At 36.5% G+C, this 23,074-nt stretch overlaps 1 protein-coding gene across 15 annotated transcripts in view; it reads left to right on the forward strand.

The window, feature by feature from the left end:
* The window catches only part of PPP1R9A (protein phosphatase 1 regulatory subunit 9A), a 272,874-nt gene that overhangs the window by 189,659 nt on the left and 60,141 nt on the right, over positions 1 to 23,074 (forward strand). For all 15 annotated transcript variants that reach the window (XM_019729733.2, XM_019729737.2, XM_019729732.2 and 12 more), the window contains one exon: positions 12,569 to 12,724. In XM_019729733.2, the coding sequence (XP_019585292.2) occupies positions 12,569 to 12,724 (156 nt within the window). The remainder of the gene's footprint in view (positions 1 to 12,568; positions 12,725 to 23,074) is intronic.

Consider the following 23,074-nt stretch of genomic DNA (forward strand, 5'->3'; position numbering starts at 1 on the left):
AAAAAATTAAAATCTGCCACATACAATTGCTTATATTTAGCTGTCATATGGATATAAAATGAATATGACATAGTTCCTGCTCTCCAAGGACTTTTAAAATGACTTAAGATCCTGTGTCTCAAACTTGCTTCCATGTGGGAATCTCATAGTGCTTCTTTAAAATTACAGAAGTACCAAATGTTCCACCCAGCCTCCGACTTACAGAATATGCACTGTAGGGGGCCTAGGGTTATGGGAGTTTGTGGGAAGGGTTAGAGGCAATCAAAGATGGACTTGTCCAGCTTGAAGATGCCAGGAAACTGATGTCAAGACCTTGGAGTCCTGGTATTGCAGGGAGTTTGCAGGAAGGAATTGCTGCCATGAACCACCAGATAGTTATTCTCCCTTGAAGGAAATTGTAAGATGGAGATTGTATTTATTATTAATCCATAGATAATCCACACAGAAATATCATCAATGACATTTTTATTGGTTTTACTTTTTGGTTTACTATAAAGTCTGTAACTATAACTTCTGGTTCTGTTTGAGGACCGGTTATCATTTTTACAGTCATCTGCATCAGTTTTTATATGAACACACCATATTTTTCCAAGATTCGGTCAGTTGTACAATTATAGAATTATTAAAATAATAATAACATGTACCACTTTGGTCATGTAGTTGTTCTCTTCTGCAGATTAAAATTCAAGGAAATACGGCTCTCTTAGTCTCTTCCCACAGTTCTGTTGGCATCGGAATAAGTGCTTCATTGTTTCTATGGCAAGTAAAATGAAACTCAAGGAAAGCTGCCAACTTGAAATTGCAGTGTGACACTTGAATTACAGAGGTCTACTTTGGTCTGTTGACTGTTTGGTTCTGGATCTCAGTGGGAAAAATAGAGATCACTGGTTCCCTCCTCATATAGAATATATTAATCAGGGACTTTAAAAAACAATGACATTTATGTCCTAGTAAATGGGTAACATTTATTAAGAAGACTTGAATTGGGAATATTGAGTCATGGAAAAATATAGTTTATACTCCCAGGAAGCTTGCTATTGTGCTGTGGAAACAATACATATATATAGTAAAGAATTTAAATCATTTTCAAGCAACCTGTAAAAAAGCCAGATAACCATACCGTAAAAAAGTCATCACAACTAAGGACATACAAAATAAAAGAATGAATTTGAGATTTGTGATTTCAATTTTTATTTGAAAGTTTTTTGTTGTTTTTGTTTGTTTTCTATAATTGAGAAATTGGGTCAGTATTGGGTATGTTCAAGAAGACCAGTTTACCTGCAGAGCAGAGTATATAGAAAGGAATAGTGGTTGGAAAGTCTTTGAAAAGGTAAATTGAACAATACGTACAAACTTTAAAAATCAGCTGAATATTTAGACATTTTTTCCATTAAATAATACTGGAAACCAATGCTCCATGGGCTCTCACACACCTGAGACATTCACTCCCCTTTGACTTGGACTATCTTTTCAAGTGTTTGTGTATGAACAGTCTTGGAAGATAGAAATTGTCTTTCCCTCTGGTGCAAGGGCAGTAATATTTGCTGCCTATTATAAAAGATGCAGGCTACCGAGCTCTGGTTTCCTCTCCTGACATGTCTACATGTGTAGACATCAGCTGTCGCTCTTCTTATCACTCTTTGGAAATTGTGACTTGAAGTACCAGCACAAAAATCGTGATAGACTATGTCAACTAATACAAAGACCCATCCTGGGCTAGAGGAAGATCTGACCTTGTTCAGATAACTCTTCCAGAGAAACACTGACATTGGTCATGAAGGAAAAGAATTTGCAATCACCATGGTCAGAAGCCTGGTAAATCCTTAAAGTTTGGCTGATTCACTGGAGAGATAATGGAGCAAGGAACACAATGCTGGGGAAGGAGAAATAGCAACAGTAGGGCAGCCTTTTGACTCAGCCCCTCCTGCAGTTTATCATGAGAACTTTAGGTTCATTCAGACAGAAAAAGATCTCAAAGCTTTTTGCAGTGGGTTTTGGTTGCTCTAAGGCAGGGGTGTCCAAACTGCGGCCCGCGGGCCAACTGCGGCCCACAATCCATTTTTAATTGACCTGCAGCAAATTCCAAAAATATATTTAGTTCACTTAAATAAACCAGGTGAGGCAATATGTACTTTACCTCGAGCAAGTGGCCCAGCTGTTTGTATATTTTACCGCATATGGCCCTTGGTAAAAAACGTTGAAAAAAGTTTGGACACCCCTTCTCAAAGGGAATATTGGCTCTGTCGGGGAGATTTCTTTGAGATAGATGAACTTCTGTTGAAAATCATAGATGAGTATTTGGATCCTAACTGGTCTGTAATGCTGATGAAAGTAACCCTCTGGACAATGAGAACCTGTCCCAAATTCTTACAGTCAGCCTCACCACTGTGGAAAACTTCCCCATTTCTTATGTTCAAACCAGATTTGCAAATGGACTCCATGGTGATATGGGCTCCATAACAGGGTCCCCACAGTGGGTGTCAAAGACTGTGACAGCTGAGTCAGACTCCCCAAATCTAAATAGGTTGTGTCAGTAAGGATGACTCACCTTATATAATGCTTTAGGTGGACACTGGAAGTTTGGTTAAAACATGAGTAACTGCGCTGCTCAAAACTGCAAATGAATGCACCTTGTCACTGGCACAGAGCTGCTCTCTTCCTCCTTGCCCCTTGGTGCCGCCTCTCTCTACCCTGACCTCAGAAACGTTAAGGAGAAAGTTGACTAGGGGTTGGGCCGAGATCTCCTTGTCCTCCGGACAGACCAAATGCTATATGAAGCCCTTGAGTATGCTGGGGAACTTTGGGAGGGGAGGCTCCCAAACTTTATAGTTCTGTGGATACCAACTCACAGATCACCATCCCACCCAATTCCATAGTGAGAAAGGATCCCCAACTTCAGCTGATTTGGTTTGGGCAGAGTTCACAGTGGGAAGGGAAGCTCAAATGGCTTCCCTTTGGGACCCTTTGGGCAGATACAAGGTAGTGCTGTTGTGGCTTCCACTTTTAGATGTCTAATGGAATTGATGTGTTATATGCCTATACTTCTTTGTCCCATTAACGCCAATGGAGATTCTCCCATTCAGGGATTGCCATGTGTAGATCAGTAGGGTAGGACACATAAATCACTCTCCTTGTTTTCTCCCAGGTGGTGCAGCAGAAACAATATAAAATCTCCGGAAGAAAAGGGGAAATCACAGCTTATTTAAATACTTGATGGCTGCTAGAATACTTGGGCCATTTCCCAGCACAACAACACTTATGCAGCAACCAACCAACCAAACAAACAAACAAACACAAGTGGGCCGCTACTAACCTGCTATTAAGCTGTCATGGAAACTGAAACTGCCTGACCCATGAAGGCCTTGTGACTCTCTCGCCTAATATTCTCAGTTTGAGATGGGTCAGCTTGAACTCACTGACCAATAAGGTTGGAAGGGCCCAACAAACATTGCTTGTCAATGGAAATGATAGATTTAAAAAAACTGCCAGCCAGGCCCACCAGCATTTTAGATTTATATGAACAAGTAGCAGCTTTCCATTTCAGGGAAGCTTTATCTGCCACTCCACCTCGAGAAATAAGGCCTATAGCTCAGTGAGGCCTTTAGTTCATAGAGGTTTCCTTAAATGCCTGGGCTTGATTCACTGATGCTTCAGTTAAGCTGTCTAATGCTGTCTACTGCTTTCCAACCTCAGCACCAGCTCTGCACACCCGGAAATGGACTTGGTCACTTTGCTCAATCAGCAGAGCCCAAGGCCCTTCTTATAGCTCTGGCCCGTACACCCTTGATGAACCTTGCTATATTTTTACTTACTCTTGAGCTACTGTCAAATGACCTAACTGTTTGGTCTGTCACTTAGAAAATTACAGACTAACAGATTAAGTTTGGGGTGGAAATTATGGAAACAAATTATGGGCTGCTCATGTAGCTGTACCTTAGGGATGGTCCTAAGAGGCCTTCATGTATGTAAAGAAACACCGTCATTAGATCACGTAGCCTCAGATGACTCCAGATATCCCTCCAAAATGAGGCTATTCTTGGTTATTCAGGGTTGCTTTCCTGAGAGAGCTGACATTATTTATATACATCCTGCGTTCAATGTTCTTACGATCAGATTCGTTTAATTTGATAAGGTGTTACAAAATTTGTTCCTGAATTTAAGTAATGTGATGATACCACCTCAATCCTGTAAGGCATTCAGCTCAACCTCAGCTCACTGGCCAGGGTTGTTATGTATGAAAGAATTACCCAGAACCCTAGATTTCTTTCTTGTAGACCAATGCCGAGTCTGTGCAATCACTGATAAATTCTGCTATATCTAAATTAATACCTTAGTCCAAGTGGAAAGGTCAGTAAAGAAGCTTAAGGAGAAATCTGCCTGGGTTTCTAAAGTAGACCCTGATGATTTGTGGGATTTATGTGGCCAGTAGGGTCTGGAAGCCTGGGGAAAGTGGTTGATCCTAGTACTATCGGTTGGACTCATTCTGTTGCTTGGACTTATTTTAATAGGTCTCTTAATTATGTGCTGTGAGATAGATGGAATGGATTTGGTCCTAGCCACTCTTGGACACACTGATCAGGGTAGCTGAGGGAATATCACACTCATGGGGAAAATTCACCAGAAGCCAAGAGCATGTAGAAACAAGGGTGGCTATTGTCTGGAGACAATTCCTCTATGAGTCTCACTTCTCTGCATGTCTTGTGAGCAGAGACACTGATGGCCTTTGTTTCATGTTATCTTTTCAATGATGTATGTATAGTGAACAGCCTTGGAAAATAGAGATAATGTCTCTCTTTAGGGCAGATGACAGACTTTCCTTACCACCCAATCTGAGTTGCCTAAACTCAGATTTTTAACAAAAGACTTCATGGTCAACCCTCTGCTTTATTTTTAGACCATGTTCTCCTTTAGTACCCAGAATTTGAACTTTGTTTGGAGGCCATTTCTTAGAGTCCAGACTTTCAAAACCTTTAAGTCTTGGTTCCTTTCTGTTTAACAGCCCTCTCAGTTTCTCTCTCCGGTTACATTTTACTAAAAACAGCAAGAAGAAATCAGGCAGCACCTTCAGCACTCTGCTTGGAAATCTACTTAGCTAGATCTCTCAGTTCATTGGGGACATTTCCTACTTTCTCCTGAAAGAGGGTGAGATTGTTGCTAAGCTTTCTGCCACCACACAACAAAGGTCCCCCTTGCAGAGTTCCACTTACAGTCTGTTCAAGGCAATTTAGGCTTACTTTGACCACCTTTCAAAATCCTCCCAACCTTCATTCACTGCCTGTTTCCAAAGCCGCTTCCCCATTTCTCTGTATTTTTTATACCTGTTTTCTATTGCTGTATAACAAATTACCACCAAAACTTAGCAGCAAAAATAAGAAATATTTATACATTACAGTATCTGTGGGTCAGTTTAGTTGGATGCCTCTGGCTCAGGATTTTTCCAAGGCTGTAAATAAGGTGTCCGCCAGAGCCGCAGTCATTTAAATGCTCAACTGGGGGAAGATCCTCTTCCAGGCTCACTCACAGCTGTTGGCAGAACACAGAAGATCCCCGTCCAAACTCCCTCATGTGACTATTGGCAGGCTGCAGGCCCTTCCTGGCTGTCAGCCAGAAATATCACTTCCTTTTGATGTGGGCCTTTCCAGAGGGCCACGCACAACATGGCAACTTGTTTCTTGAGAGCAAGAGGACAAAAGAGAGATGCAAGTCACAGTCCTTTTGTAAACGAATCTCAGACGTGACATCCCATGACTTGGGTTATATTCTGCTTGTTAGAAGCGAGTCGCTAAGCGAGTCGCTAGTCTAGCCCTCATCCAAGGGGAAGAAGTTAGACAAGAGCATGATTACCAAGGAAGAAAGGATCGTTAGGGGTCCTGTTAGAGCCTGCCTGCCATAGTGAGAAAGAGTCCCTGCTTTGGAGGAGTACATTTTCTACGAGGAAGGGAGTCGAAAAACTAAAGAAAGCTTTAAAATACTGTAAAATCAAATGCTACTTTATGAACTGTCTACCACAATTGTTAGAAAATTTTAAGAAGGGAGAGAGATAAGTTGAGTTGTATTGTTATAAAAGATTTTATAGGCAAATCTTAACTAATCTGGTCAGAATTTTTAGGAAGACTGACTTGTCAGTGTTATTATCAGTGACCTGAGTGGAGAGCTGAGCCCCTGAAGGCAGGGAACACAGCAGGCCTCGGTTACTGATCAGTAACCTAGATACAGATTTTCAGATGCTTCTCGATTTGGTGACTGGACAGTAAGAATGGAGTGAAATATCAGAAAGCATTCCGAGAAGAAAGATTGATAAGAAAATTTTGAATGACTTGATAAATGAGAGGAGAGATAGGCCAGGCATCGTGGTGGATGTTTTATGTATTTGATTTCTTTGGATCCTCTCCATATCCTATGAGATTGGTGTCTCTTACACCATTGTACGGAAGAGGAGAGCATAAAAGATACAAGCTAAATAACTTGCCCACTATCATGCAACCATGCCATTGTGTTGTGTGTGTTTTTTCTGTTTTGGTCTCTCCCTCCCTGAGGCCAATGCTTTTTTGTTATGGTTGTACTGCTCTGTGACATTGTATTGGAGAAACCAGGGATGGGGAAAATATCCAGAATTCAAAAGCCATCTAGTCATTTAACATACTGTGGTAAATACTTTGAACATAACACTACTGGAAATCCACCAACCTTACAAAGGAAGTGCTGTTATTTCTATTTTATAGATGAGCAAATGACACTGAAAGAGACAGTGGCCTAACATTGCTAAACTAGGACACACAGAAGTCAACTGACAGCAAACGAAAAGAGAAGCCTTTGCAGAGAAGGGGATACTTTGCTGGAAGCCATCTGGATGGCTGGCACACATTTAGGAATTTTAAACATTAAAGTGTTCGTTCGAGGTCTTTCTTCTTTAGAGAAAAAGCAACTGTCCTCTATTCTTTCACAGAACTGAGTCTGAAAATATACATAACCAAATTCAAATCCAGTAAACAAATTCCAACAAAAACTGCATAATTAAGGCTATTTTTATGATTAGCACCATTTAGTTTCCCTGAATTTACCAGAGCAAACATTGCTACAGCAAAAATTACTACTAATGGTTGAACCTAACAACAAGAGAAAATCCCCAAAAGGGTCATTTAGGCCCCAGCTGCAGCTGTGCTTCACTATATTTCTTACTTGAAAGCTGAGAATTAACGGGAGAATCCTGCTCTGCTGTGCTGTGCAGATGTGGCTAAAACTGTATTAATTTATTCAGCAAACATTTCTTCAGTGCCTACTGTATGCCAAGCAGTTTGCTGGCCACGCTGGGATTGCAGGAATCAGTCATACCTGGCACTCTCAAGGAATTTATAGTTGAAAGAAGTTGATGGGAGAAGACAGATAGAACATAGTCAAGTTTTATGAGTGGTATAAGGCATATAGCAGAGACATAAAGGACTGGATTAGAAGAGACAAGGCAGCAGCATCATAGGCTGTGCTAAGTGGATGGCTCTTCATTTTTGGTCACTGAGGTAAGAGGGGATCTAGTTAAGTGAGGAGGACAGAGGCCTGAGCGTTTTCTTGGTCTTGGCTAGAAGCTGGTGCCTATCCTGAAACTGGGAATACAAGAAGAGGAGTAAGTTTAGGGAAAGGGCAACTTTTGCTCCAGAAATAACCAATTTCCGTATAAAAGATTTAAATGGCAGGGTCTTCTAGGACATTATATTTATGAGACCAAAATGTATTAGCAAACGTCTGGTTACAAGATCGATGTGGAGAAACTTCACACTGTTCTGATGTGGTGTTAGTACCACCAGCAGCAGCAGCAGCAGATACTCATTTTGCGCAGTTACCATGTGCCAGCCTTGTGTTAGACACTTAACAAGCACCATCTAACTTAATCTCATGACAACTTTGTTATCACAGAGCTGGGATTTAAACCCAGGCCTGTGTGACTTCAAAACCAAGAATCTCTCATTGGTCTCCACTTAACCCACTCACCAATATAACAGATACTGTCCGTTCCTTCTGTGAAATCTAGCTGGACTGAGAACTACAGCTCTCCTGAGTGTTCAGGGCTCTCGTATGTCTACACACTTCTGCTCCCACCAGTCAAAAGTTCTGTGTTTCGGAAGGGGCAGGACGTGTCCACTGTAGTTATTGCTGTAATTATGTCTTTTAATAAGCTATTAAATGCTCTGATGGGATATGAGTAGAAAGGAAGTTGTGTGTATGAAAATGAGATAAAATGCTTAGGGAAGATTCAGGAATGCCTGGTAGGTCAAGAAAATTAGACATGAGGTAGAAATGTAAAAGAGACAAACGGTGAAAACCGAGAGGAGTGTGGCACACGTTTTGCCTTGCAAGTATCTTTTTCATCCATTTTAAGACACTGCAATAATTCTACAGGTTGTATGCTGTGCTTCTGGTTTGTATCAAAAAGAGTGCATAAAACGTCAGTCAGCAGACCAATGAGCCAAATCTTTTGAAGGAGGCTTCTATGTACTTGTCCAGGGTGAGCACATTAGGAGAGAAAAGAAGAGGAAAGAACTTTGGCGCTCACTAGAGATAGTCTTCAAAATCTTCAAAGTGAACTGAATGATAATGTTCAAACACATGGCGGGGGAATCTTAACACAACAGGATTATGTACTAGGGTTTTGGTTGGGGAGATATTAAAAGAATGTGTTTCTGTTTTTCGTTTTGGGTTTTTTTCCCTGTGAAGTTTTAGTTTCTGTAGACTGCAAGGAGCACAGCATAGAAGAAAGAGCATGGGCTTTGGAATTGGTTAGATGCAGCGTCAAGGACATAACTACTCGTTTAACCTTGGGTAAAGTCTATGAGTCTGTTTCCTTAAATTAAGATAGCATGGTAATACTTATATCACACAGTGTTAGAGAGATGTGCAGTGTTGGCCACACAGTAAGTTACAACATAATTGTTATTCACTTTTTGCCCCTTTTGGGGAGTGGGCTATTAAAAACACTAAGGTATTAATCAACAAGGAAGGTAAGGAGGTGAGAAGGAACATTTATTGTCTCTGTCAATCTTACAATAACTATTCTTACCTCATTTAAAGCAGATTTTCAGGTGGGGACAAAGAAATTTACTTGAAAGATATTTAATCTGGCCAAAAATAGAGAGAAGGAGCTGGATACCACTGGAAATACTTTGTTGTGACAATTGCTTTTTTGTACATTGTCCATCTTCCTCTGTAAACGTCAAGTTCAGTCCAATCTAATTTTGAGTTTTATGAAATTCTGCTAACATATCATCCCAGGTAACTTATTTTACTTGCAAATTACCATAAAAGTAGTGTTCATTTTCAGTAAAGATTAAAGAATCAGAAGAACACATTATTCTTAGTCTACTAAATGTAACTTCATAACTTCTAGATGTTTATGAGGTTCTGCAGTATAATGCATCCTTTATTCTAAAGCGTATTCAGGGTGGGAATGGTAAATGATCAGTGAGAGAGAATGGTGACATAAACTTTTAAACACCCTATCCACAGCCTCTAATGAGTAGTAAATAAAATCAAGACAGTAAAAGACATATATTGTCTTCAGGATGCTTATAAGACTAATTAGAAAGAAAATATTACTAAATAAAAAGATAAAATGAAAAATAAAAAGAATTTTAGCAGAATTGCAGGTAATTTGGGTATTGAGAAGGAAAGAAAACTGGTGAAGTCAAAAATAAAAGAATCAAGAGGAAGAAATCTTAATAACTTACATATATGAAGATAATTCTGATAACTAAAATGGATGACAAAGCCACAATATTTAGAGGTAAGAATTGCATATATTGTGTATAACCTAATCTGTCATTCAGTATAAAGAATATTAAAAAAGAAAAAAAAGTGGCAAAATGCTACCCTCTTACCAAATAACTTTGCAATGTGTTTTCTTGATATTACTGAAAACATCCTTAGGAGATTAGAGATATTACCAAGTAAATGCAATTGGCATTCTTGGATTTATTCTTATAAACATATTTGTTGAGATCCTGTTATATGTCAGGCCGTATCTGGGGCTCATATTTCTATTCATCGCCTTACACACAGTGAAGAATCTATTTTCAAGCTGGCAAAAGGAAATCAAATACTTCATTTCAATTCTTATGTTTAAAATGTGCCACATCGTTGTCAGACTTTCAATTTAGCTTAATATTTTCTTATGCTTTAATATAATTTAGCTTTAGTAGTTATTGTATTCATCAAATTGATGACATAGAAGTGAATTTTATATACCTAGTTTAGGCCTTCATAATAAAGGTGTGGCTGTGCTGCTAGCTTTAATTATAGGGTTAAAAACAAGCGTACTCGTGGTCACGTGTCAGGTGGTTGCCGGACTCATCACAGTGACCGCTTCTTAGGTACACAAATGTGAATAACTATGGTGCACCCCTGAAACTCATCTAATGTACATTAACTGCATTTTAATACAAATCTTTTCTAAAACAAAACAAAACATGGTTTTACATCTCTAAATCAAAACTTTCAGCAAAGTGTTTTGAGATTGTGTACTTGCCAACCTTGCTACATTCCTATTGATTAATATCACCAGGATTTACAAAGTACCTATTGGTTTTATATTTTTACACACACACACACACACACATGCATATGTACATATATATGTAGGTGAATTAATGTACAGAATATCACACACATAAAAAATACCAAATCTGGAATTAGAGTTCTTTTATGATTAGGATCTAGTCATACCAACAAACGGAAGCTGTCTGGAACCAGTCACCACCTCTTCACCTACCTCTCCAGCCAATGCCAAAGACACTTGGAATAGTGTTTATAGTTTAGACATTTTTCAGACTGGTTTCTAAAGAGTCCTAGATTTCCAGGTACTGAGGAGCTATATAGGATCAAGATGGAGGCCATCAAACTCTTTCTCTTTTGGTCAAAGCATCTCTGATTTTGTTTGGGGAGAAGAAAAGTTCTAACTAACCAGTTTGGAAAATTCACTGCTCTGTATGAAATATCCTGAGCTTACCTCTATACACAGGTGCCACCAAAGTCAAGGTCTTCATGATCATAGCCTCCATGTAGGGAAGTGGAGTCTGAAGGGTGCCCAGGCAGTTTGTTCATCATGGTCAGTGGTCCTCAGATTCCTTGCTAGAAATTGTGTCTACTTCTGGGCACCACAATTTAAGAGAACTGTAGAGACTTGGAGAGAAACAGAGTGAAGGTACAAAGACAGTGACAGAAAATGAAACCTATGAGGAAACTAGATGTTTTACTTGAAAAAGAGAAGTCAGAATGGCAATTTGATAATGGTCTTCCAGACATTAGAAATTATTGCATTGAGGTTAATGACCATCTTTTCTTTATGTGCAAACATGGCAAAAGAAAGAGTTTCAGCCTTTTCAAGAACATAGTACAGAACCAAAAGAACACGCAGCAATCAGATGCTAAGCTTTTCTAATCAAAGGACTACATCACTCAATAACTGTTTATGAAAGTTTTTTGAAGGCAATATAAATTCCTATCTATGTAATGTATTACATGTAACTACCTGAAGGAACAAAGATGAATTAAATGAACTTTGTTTTTCAGTCCTGCGAGGCAGTGATTTATCTTTAAATTATATCATACGGTATAGATTTCAAACAGTTACTTTGAGTTAGTGTCTCAGTCTGATGTTACCAGGAGAAGAGCTGCTTCCTAATAATGTTAAGGAAGTTAGTGCTGAGGAAGAACTTTTATTCCAGGGGTCATGAATTAAGATACTTACCGGGGCCTGCAGGTATCATGAAGGAGTGAAGCTAGCAGCGTGGAACAACATGGAGTTACAGAAGTTGTGGTGTATTAGAAAGTGCATGACCCATCAAAAAGGGGCAACCACTGCTGATTGTGGCCAACTGTTATCATGCCACAATGTGCCTATATTGCCAGATCTTTGGCTTCCTCAAGAAACACTGGAAATCTAGAATCGTATGTGAAAAAAAATTTTAACATTGACCAAATACTAAGATTTATGAAAGTACTCTTGCAGGCAAAGCAATATATGTGTGTGGGCTGTAAATTAGAAACCTTTGGATTATTGTTTAGGTCACTAGTTCACCACCACATTAGTTAAATGAAACAGAGCTGATTGAATTTTAAAGCTTAGGTGAATTAATCTACTCAGCTTTTGTAAGGCTTAATTAAGGCCCTTTCCAACTCTGAATCTTTTGATCTCCCCTTCCTTCTTCCCTGGTCCCAATATTGGGTGACTTATTCACACAAGTGAGAATTTAAAGGAATTATTTCCCTTAGCAACATAATTTTATTTAATGAAACCATCAAATACTTAGGTTGAAAACAAATTTTGTTGTACTAAAAATGCTACTGGATGCTATTAGATTTTTAGAAATGCACTTATATATGGCATAAACATGTCACTTTGGATCTTTGAACTAACATCTGTTTATAACCTTGGCTGCATGAGGCATGCTTGACTTAAAAGCCTACTTACACTTTTACCATGTGGTGACATGTTTTCTTTCTCTCTTGTAAAATATTTTCTAATAACCCACCTCCACCTAGGGTAAGGACAGCTGGATTTCTGAAATCCCCTTCCTTTCAGACAGGAGAATATGCCACAGATGAAGAGGAAGATGAGGTAGGACCTATCCTTCCTGGAAGTGACATGGCCATTGAAGTCTTTGAGCTGCCTGAGAATGAGGACATGTTTTCCCCATCAGACCTGGACACAAGCAAGCTTAGTCACAAGTTCAAAGAGGTAAGATTGCTGATCTGCAAAATAGTTTTCTATACCTGTCCATATCATTATTAAATATATAGTTTGGTTTGAAACATGTATTAAGAATAATCAGTTTTCACGATAGAGCCTTTTAATAATGGACTGTCTTAAATCTCATTGAATTTCAAGGTAAAATGTAAGTGGTTCTCATTCCACAACTCGTTTAAATGCTTGTTATTTGTCATCGTGACAGCTTACAACTTGTCTATTTCATAATTTCAAGCTATAGCTTGAATGTGCAGCTTTCGTGATAAGTTCAAGTTCTATTTTTTTCAGTTTTGTAGAAATTTTGGGACCTGCTGATAAACTTTCCTGTAAGGCAGTGATTTTTCTAAAACGGTTTTTTTGTGTGTGTTTTTTTCCCTAAAATAGGCAAGGTCCCAGCAGGAATTAAATGACACAACCCAAATGGTTTAACTGAAGAAAGTTTAGTGAATGAACTTTGTACAGTTAGTAGAACTACCAAGGGATGGTACAGCGCACAGGGCCTGGCAACAGCAGGAAGCTGTTATCATCTTTTGGCTCAATGGCAAAGATGGGAAGAGGTTACCTTTTTTTGAAGGAGGGCCATTCAACATCGACACCTCTATTAGATGCAGCCACTGCTAAAAACTACATGCTGGGGGCAAGGGTGAGATATACCCAGATCCTTCTCTCGCCCTGCTGATGCCTCCCATCAGCCAAACCTGGGCAGGGGCGCTTGCAAGATGTAGTCTTGAAATCTGAAGTGGTCAACACTCCTAAGGCAGGAGCTGTCGGAAAAGGCCCAAAATGGATCCTTGAGGGGCAAATGCAGATGACCACACAAACTCTTTTTCCAAATTAACTACTCAGAAGCCCAGCACGTAATACAGGAACAGTGATAAGTAGGTCCCCAACCAGTTCATTCTTCATGGTTTTAGGGAACATCCGCCATCATTGAAGACAAGTATGTATGTCATTTACAACCGCCCCACAATAACCACTGTTCCGTGGTTTCGAGTCTGTTAGGAATTTGGAGAAAAATGTCCTAAATATGAAAAACAAGGTTGATAGTTACAGATTTATAATTTCTAATTTTATGTGTAGTTTCTAATTTTATTGAATTTCTAATTTTGATTTATCATAAGTAGGTCAATTTTATATGTTCTGATGTTATACCTAACTTGCCTAATATATTGACTTACCTTTTTAATTCCTTATGACAAATTAATATTGGTGAGACCAGTATTAAAATGAATGCACTTTTCAAGTATAAGTTTTTATTTTAAAAAAAACTTGTTAATTATAAATTTTGGAAAAACAGATTTATATAAATACTAAATCACTCATAATCCCAGTATTGTGGTATTTGGGATTATACAGTGTATACTGTATTAAATTCCTACACTTTATACTTGAATTTGTATTATTAGGATTCTCCCATGTCATCAAATGTTCTTCCATAAGTAATGCTTCTTCACTTTCATCTTATGGATCTTTCATGATTCACTTCCTTGCTTTGGAACATTTTTTTTGCAGGTCTTTCTAAAATTGTTATTAAATGCAATACTGCAATAAATGTCTGTGTAATAATACCCTTAGGATGATTTCTCACCCTAGAGTTATTAAATCAAAGAATATGAGTATTTCAGGGACTTGTGATACTTAATGCTAAGTTGTCACCAGAATGGCTTTTCTTGTTGACACAGAAATATATCTATTTATGTGTTGAGAGTGCCCATTTCTCTTCCATCTATTGTTATTGGTCAGGCTGAACCATTTCCATTTATATAGTTCACAGAGTCCTTGAGGCAAAATACATGGGTTTTCAGATGATTTATGATAATTCCTAGTTCTACGTAGATCAGATACAAATGTCTCAGTGACAGTGAAGTACGCTATTATATAATGATCACAAAACTCAGAATTCCTTTGCAGTAGGCGTGGCAATAGGTGTCTTAGGACCATTTCTTATAAAGCCTTTCTAGATTTCCTGATATCTTTAAACCAAAGAGCACTGCAGAAAAAGAAAATCCTTCTGCAGGAAGTGGCTGAGTGGAAGAAAGAGGTGTAATTTAGGTACCTTTATCTCCATATGCTCTGATTTGGCCCAAGAATAAAGATTATCTAGAAGAGTGGATGGACTGCGTTCTCTAAGAAATCTTCCTAGTATGTTGTAACTCTCTTCCAACTTTGAGGCAGTAAGGTCAAGGTGTGCTCTGGCAAAATCCTATAGTGTAGCTCTTCCACGTTGCCAGGTGAGTATGGTCCCTTCTCTTCGGTAGATAACTGAGCTGGAAGTAGGGTCCATGTTTTTTTCTTTTGTTGTTGTTTTTTTGTTGTTGTTGTTGTTTTTTATGGAAGCTAAAGAGCCTAAAAAGCAGAAATAGTATATAGAAGGTTATATATTTCATTTTCTAAATTGAGCCAAGGACTCTGTGCTTCATAAATATTATTTGAAGTGTGCACCATTGTGTAGACAACTACATGATTTAGATCAAGGTTTAGCAAACTGAGCCATTGGCCAAATCTAGCCCACTGCCTTTTTTTGTAAACAAAGTTTTGTTCAAACACAGCCATGGGCATCCATTTAGTTATTATTTGTGGCTGTTTTCGTGCTACAGCAGCAAAGTTGAGTAGTTATACAGAGACCATAGGGCCTGCAAATCCTAAATTACTTGCTATCTGGCCTTTTACAGAAAATGGTTGCTGACCTTTGTGTCGGCCGCTGCATGATTCTATATAACATGGCTGATTTATTTTCAGCCTGAGTAACCAAATCTATAGTTTTCTTTTAAGTTTGGTTTTCAAGAACAGACAGATACCACATCATTGCACTTCTAATTCATTGATTTTCTTTTGTTTTATATTTAACATATTAATATATTCAGGAGATTGCCACCAAGTCTCACTCTGTGGCATTCTTACACAGCACCCATATCTTGTACAGATGCTACTATCACAGTTTTAAATTCCTTTATGTGATTAACACATAGGCCCAGATATTGCATAGCTATATTGCATAGATATTTTTCATAAGATTATGCACAAAACCTGGAATGGAGGTGGATAAACATGTTGTATTGGACTCTAAGCTCCTCCGGTTTTGCTCAGTTATATTCTCAGCCTTTGCACAGTCCTTGGCATAGAGTTAGTGGTTAAATGTTTGGTGAATGAATGTTCTCAAGCCTATATTGGAATTTGTTGTATAATTCAAGACAGGTACTTAATTTAATTTTTCCAAGTAGTTGACAAGACGGCTAGCACTTTTATTAAATGCTCGCTTACCCATTTCTGTCTGGTTGGATGGCCAGTATGATTGGCTACAGAATCTGTGCTTTTACACTCTGGATTGCTTTTGGTCTTCATATTTTGTTCGATTTTCTCATTCTTTCCTAAAATACTGTGAGACTACATGTTAAACATTGATGGAATGATTCTAATCTATCTAACTCTTCTCTTCAGAAATTCTTTTACTTTTCAACTTATTCAGGAAAACATTTGAATCACTTTATTAGTTCCCTTGAAAAAACTTTTGTAATTTTTATTGTAATTACATTAAACTACTAAATTAACTTGCAGAAAACTAAGCTTAGGGAATATAGCCATTTAATGCCAGTATTTTTTTTCTGATCTCTAAAATGTTAGAGTCCCCTTTATTAGTTACATAAGCGTCCACCTGTAAGTAACAGAAAATGTTAACTAGAGTGGATTCATCAAAAGCTGCCATGAAGATTATGTTAGCTTTGATATAAGTTAAGGTTTCTTTATTTTTCTAGTTTCAGGAATGACTTTAATAAGAGAGACTTAATGACCTGCATACGGTAGAAATTACTGTTCCCTGAAAGTTTGTTATTCCTTAGCTATAAAACCATCTGTGCCTTCGTGGAGGAAGATTTTAAATACCTTTTAGAATAGCTATTACTCTATTCAAGTTTTCAAGTTTTTCTTGGGCCAGTTTTGATCTTTTTGCATTTTTCAAGAAATTCACAAATTTCCTCTATGCATTCATATTTATTAACTTATATTTTTATAATACAAGTTTAAAATACTAAAATCTTTCATATCTATAATTAGGTACCCTTTTTATTCTTTATTTGAGTATTTTCATTTTTTAGTTTTCTAGAATTTTGTCTAAAATGTTATGTTTTACATTATTATTTTTTAAATTGAAAAGTACCTATTTTATTATTTCCTACCAATGTCTTTATTTTTCATCTTTTCTTCTTTATTGGCATTAATCACTTGTGCTTACTACATTTATTTTTGATAACTTTTGCATTCTGTAAGTATATTTAAAGCTATAATTTTTTCTGAGTATTGCTTTAGCTGCATGTCACAATTTTTTACATTTAGAATGCCATTGTCACTTAAGATTGCTTTTCTCTTGGGATTTTCTCTTTAACACAAAAATTATTTAGTGGTATATTTTACTTTCTAGACATGAACTTGATTTTGCTATCCTTTGGTTATGGAGTTCTAAATTTACCACACTTTGGTACATATAATAGCTGTGTAGAATTTTTGACACTTTTTGTAGCTTAATTCTAAACGGTTTTGTGTAAATATTTCTCATGTATGCAAAAAGCACACATATTCTGTTTAGGTATGATATTTATATATGTTTTTCATTTATATAAATAAGATTAATAATACCAATACATACATTTCTCTATAACATGGCTTAGATTTTGTTTTGTTATCTACTAATTCTGAAAAACGTGTCAAAATCAAAAGCTACAGTTTTTTTAATATATAATTGTATCAGTAATAGTTTTATGTATTTTAAATCTGTGTTGTTAGCTGCATATATATTCAGGATTGTTACAATTTCTTGATTTATTATAACCTCTTTCATGTCCCTTATGATACATTTTACCCCAAATGCATTCTAGTTTGTCTGATAGTAAAAATGCAACACTACTTTTCTTTTGCTTCATATTTCTTCACAGCATCTATTTTTTCTATCTCTGTTTTTAGACACTCCATATCCTTTTGTTTAAATGTGTTCCCTTTAGTCAACCTATTTTAAATCCTACATGTATACTACCCAGGGAGTCTTTGTCAGTTAATTGTGAGTTTAACTCATTTACATTTACTTTAATCACTTTAATGTTAGAATTTACATCTGCCAACTTATTTCCTATTTTACAATTTCCCTGCCTCCTTTTTGTTTCTTTCTCTTTTTACCTACTTCTCAGATACATCCAGTTATCATCTGCTGCTTAAAAATTATACATTTTATTCTATTTTTCTAGAGATTACCCGAGTAGGTTTGACTCAGTGTTATTTTCTCCTAATCAATAGCTATGTCTTTACCATTTAACAAAATAATAGTTATAGCATACTCTCATCTATTTCCCCTCCCCTCTCCTTTTTTTTTTTTTTTTGTAGTTCAAGAGTTTTAGTTAAATATATTTATAGGTATGCCTGTTACCAATAATTAGTTCCTACTCACCTATACTTCTTTCTAACTCTAATGGTATTTCATTGCTGCCCTGATGTTAATTTACCATCAGTCTGGTGCTGCGACTTTACCACATGGCACGAAAGGTTATGTTAGTGACCAAGAAGTCCAAACTTTAGGGCAATGGAAAAGGTTGTCCCTGATTTACCTCCAGATGCAGGTTTACCCGGATCACATGTGAAAGATTAAAGATTAATTAGATTGCTGACTCCCATTCCTGGTTGCATTTTTCAAGAAATTTATTTCCCCCTAAAACATCTAGAAACATCTGTGTTCTGTCTTCTAAGAGTTTCTCACAGGCTTTTTTGTTAATTGATGAATGAGACCCTGAAGTCCATCAATGACCCTTTTTTTCTTTTCTGGCATCTCCAAAGATGAATTCAGGAGGAGCATTAAATAACCTTTTGTTAGTTTGCTATGTTGTACTAAACTGGAAGCTCTCTCCTACCTAATTCATTAATTTCTGCCTTTATTATTATTATTTTTTTATTCCATCATCTTATCCTTAGGAATGCTTGATTTTTTTAAATTCTAATTTCTTACAGTAAACAATTTATTATAATACTTTATTGTTTAAGCACAAAACTATGAATCTCTCTCTGATTAGGCCTTTGGCCATATCTTTAGTTTCAATGTGCATTCTTCTTATTGTCATCATTTTGCAAATAGTCTGTATTTTCTATTTGTTTTCATTTTCTCTTTTACTTGAATAATAGAGGAAACATTTCTTAATTTGTAATTTTTAAAAATTAACTTAATGTTTTATTACATTGTGGTCGGATAATTGTCTTTACAAGTTTTGATTTTTTAAGGTAGCGTTTTTATTATATTATAGGTTAGTATGGGTTTTATGATAAAAGTGAGATTATGTGTTTCATAACTTTTGTATCCTTATTTATTTTTTCTATTTAACCTAATAAATGAAGTCATATAGTAAAATACTCCTCCTTATTACATTTCATGTCTAACAGCTTTGATTATTTCAATGCTATGTTGAAAGCACATAAAGTATGATTTAAAGTTTTTTTATATTTAAGTTTTTGTCTGATGTTAACAATCTGACTGCTACTTTGGTTTGTAGTTGTTGGATAAACACTAGTGTATATGTACCTATTTTTAACATAAACCTAATGGCAGTACTTTGTTTTATTGTAAATTTATAAAATACTATTTTGGAATCTATCTTTTAATAACAAAATTTAGCAATTTAAAATTATTATAATTATTCAAGGTCTAATTGATTTCATTTGATATTTTATACTTCTTTTATATTTATTGGTTTTTATTAGGGATAATCTTCAAGTTTTAAAAAAGTTCTCTATTTCTATAATTTTCAAAATTAAGAACAAAACCGTACTGTTTGAATGTTCCATATGTAAGTTTTTGATACAATCTTGGTTTCTAAGACAAGATTGTTAAAATTTAATTGCCACATTTTTAAAAAACTTATGTTTTCAGTTAGCTTTATAATAATATGTACAACAAATAGTTACATTCTCAGCTTACTCAGTTTCACCTATTATTTTCTTTACACCAGAATTTCCTAATTAATTCTTAAGTTCTGGATCTTATTTCTCAGAGTATATCTTAGAGTAATTTATTAAGTGCTCATAGAGGATATAGTTTTCATGAGTTTCCCATACTGAGAATGGGACATGACATAGGAATTATCTGGGTTTAATATTTTGATTCCCAAACTTCTTTCCTGAAAGTGTAGTAGAGCAAGCTTCATTGTTTTAGGCTAGCATTGCACATCATAAAGGAAAAGTCTGGTGCCAACTTGGCAATGGGATGCTTGTATTATTTTAGCCTGTACTTTAAATTTTTATCATAATTTCTTGAAGTAGGCCTCCTTTCATTGAATTTTTCTTCTAATCTACTTTCCTTGTTTTATGTTTGTATTTTATGTTTATTAGTTATGATGGGTTCAATTTTTTGTTATTTTTTGTTTCTTTTTCTAGAAACACTATGTTTTTAGTGTTATCTTTTTCATATTTTATTTTCTGTTTTTTCTATGTTTGAGGTTGTTCCCAAATATGTCCTCTCATATCAATGATTCTATTTTCTGTAGTATTAAATATGCTTTTAACTTCATATTCATTCATGCTCCTTACCACCTCTAACATGACTTAATTCTCTTTACTAAATTTTTAGTTTCCTTACTCTCCACCTAGTCCTCATGCTTCTTCCCTTTCTCGTCATCTTGGTATTCCATATAATTACTTTAAAATATCTTTTTACTTATAGAATACATCATTTTCACAGGTTTACTTATTTGAGTTTCTAAGTTGATGTTCTCTTTACCTTGAACTGAAGGTATCAGATGCCTTTTTCTCCTTTATTTATCTTGAAATGAGAGAAAAACCTCTTTTGTATTTGATGTTAGTCAGTAATTATCTACTTTTGTGATTGTGAATTCCCTTTCTAGACTTGCATCAGGAGGAAATAACTAGGTGCCTAGTTTCCATCCTGGTTGTTATTTTCTGGCAGTCTGTAATCTAGTGCAGTTCCTGTACTAAGGTGAGAGATGTCCAAATCTCACCACTCAGTTCTCTAAGTTAAAGGAAAAAAAAAAAAGATGATTCCCTGCTATCGAAGCACCTAGTACTATGTTGACTCCTGTCTATATTGCTCTATTTTGTGGTCTGCAGCTAAAAGTATGCAGTGTGGTACCACTATCAGCCATCTTCATTCTTACTCTGTTCTAGTAGCTGCTTTCTGAATGACTGGAATACTGAGACAGTGAGAGAACCTGGTTTGAGGACAGTTCCTGGGAAAGACAATAGAGGTTGGCCGGGTTTCTCATTGGACAGACTCTTGATCTCAAGCAATCACAGAAGCAGCACCCAGCATCTCCCAATTCTTGGAGTGAAGCTTGTATAGGTTTTTCTTAATTCAATTTCATGACTCTTTCATATTCTAGTGACAATTGTTTATTGTTTTGGTCTCCGTTTAGTTGTGAGTGTTCCTTTTTTTAACGTGATTTCACTGGAAATTTAGTGGGAAATAGGAAGAAACTGAATCAGAAACTGCTGATCAGGTGCCATTTAAACTGGCTGCACAGTGTTTCCCGTCCACCTGTCCTCCTCAGAAGTCATGGATATCAGCGCCTGGGAAAAACAGGTCTACATGTGTCTGAGGAAAACATGGAGTGTAAAAATCACATTATTTTACTTACTTAGATCATGAAGAATCTACAAAAAATCTAAAAAATATATAAATGCATTAATATAATAAAGTTTTCTTGATGGCACTTTCCATCGACATGGAGAAAAGTTATAAAGTGTTTACTGACTTAGCAGTAAACAGATATTTATTTAAAAGGAGCTGTAATTACAGGCTATCACCTACATCCAGTACCTTCATCGTTAATCACCAGGTGATGAGTACTGACTTACAGAGTGACCTAGTCGGAGTATCTCTTCCTGTGTTACATAGGCTGCAATTACTGTTGTCATTCAGATTAGATTATGGCATTCAATCAGCAGGTTTCAGCTCATTTTACATCAATTATTCCCTGAGAAAAACACTTTTGTTAATGTAAAGATAGGTACCATATATAAAGCATTGAGCAGAAATTGTAAAGAACTATGGCATAGCTTCATTTGAATAGCAGCCAAGTATAGGAAAAACAGCTCCGATTCCTTTTTTTGTGGAGCTTACAATGTCATGGGTAAGACAAACTTCAAATAACCACAAAAATTCTGTGGTAAAAATTCTGATTGTAGTGCTGAAACCACTTTATAAAGTTCTCTGCAAGTATCAGTTATTATTTTGCCCTTGTAAAGTAAGAGCAGAGAATATGGCTCTTATCTGATTATAAAATCTCTACTACTAGAGCTCTCTTAAAATCTTTAAAATATTTACAAAGATAATATTTTTCACTTTTTAAAGAAAAATGTTTTCCCTGCTTGCACAGGATAAGAAAAGAGAGTGCAAAAGTTCAATCTTACTATTTATGTTTTTGCATAAGGATACTTCTATTTCGAGTGCAGTGTAGTTGGATTATACTGATTCAGTTATATGAGCACATGTTCTGTAGTCATCCTTTTGAAAGAAATAAACAATATATACTCAGCAGGTACACCTGCAGAATGTTATATGAAAGCTACTGTTCTCTGTAGGAATGTGTGTGTTTATTTGTGTTGTAATCCTGAGGTGGATATCTATGGTATTTATGTTAAAAATGACGGAAGAGATGAAAGAGAGAGACCTAAATTGAAATACACTGACCAGCAATTTTATTTATATCCTTTCTTCCCAATTCTTATCTCCAGTCCTAAATTCTCTGAAGCCCAAAAGTTCCGACAGGTCTTTCAGGCTCTGTTTCCATTAACCAGTCTTGTTGACCTCTTCTCCCTGTAGTCAGCATGACCAATCTCCGGGTGAGGTGCAAACCCTTGGACTTGGACTTTGGCAAGGTTATTGAATATGTGGAAGGAGAGCTACTCTAGAATACGAAAACTTGACCTTTTACCAACTCGACTTTGCTTGTCAACTTGCTTTACCTCTTCCAAAAACAATTTTCTCTTTTTCATGAAGTGGAAGTATCTTAGGCCTGTTGTGCCAACTTTTCCTGGAGGGTAAAGTTGGAGACATGACTAATAGGCCAAAGCCAAATGTCATCTGACCTGGTTACAGCAATAAAAGACTAGTCAGGCTGTGGGTGAGCAGGTTTCCTTCGATGTTTCTCTCAGGGTGTTCTGGGAACTTCTCTTAGGAGGCAGCATTTATTAATCTCCCTGTGGTAGGTAGGTAGATTCCATGTCACGTTCTTGGTATTCGCAGTGACCAGCACAGCCTCTGCTATATAATCTCATTCAGTAAATGCTGGTTGAATAACAAGGGAGGTATTTCTTCCTAAGGCTCTGTAAGTAATAACAGCAGTTGATTGAGCGCCA

Source organism: Rhinolophus sinicus, linkage group LG09 (assembly GCF_036562045.2).
Source record: "Rhinolophus sinicus isolate RSC01 linkage group LG09, ASM3656204v1, whole genome shotgun sequence".
Classification (NCBI taxonomy): domain Eukaryota; kingdom Metazoa; phylum Chordata; class Mammalia; order Chiroptera; family Rhinolophidae; genus Rhinolophus; species Rhinolophus sinicus.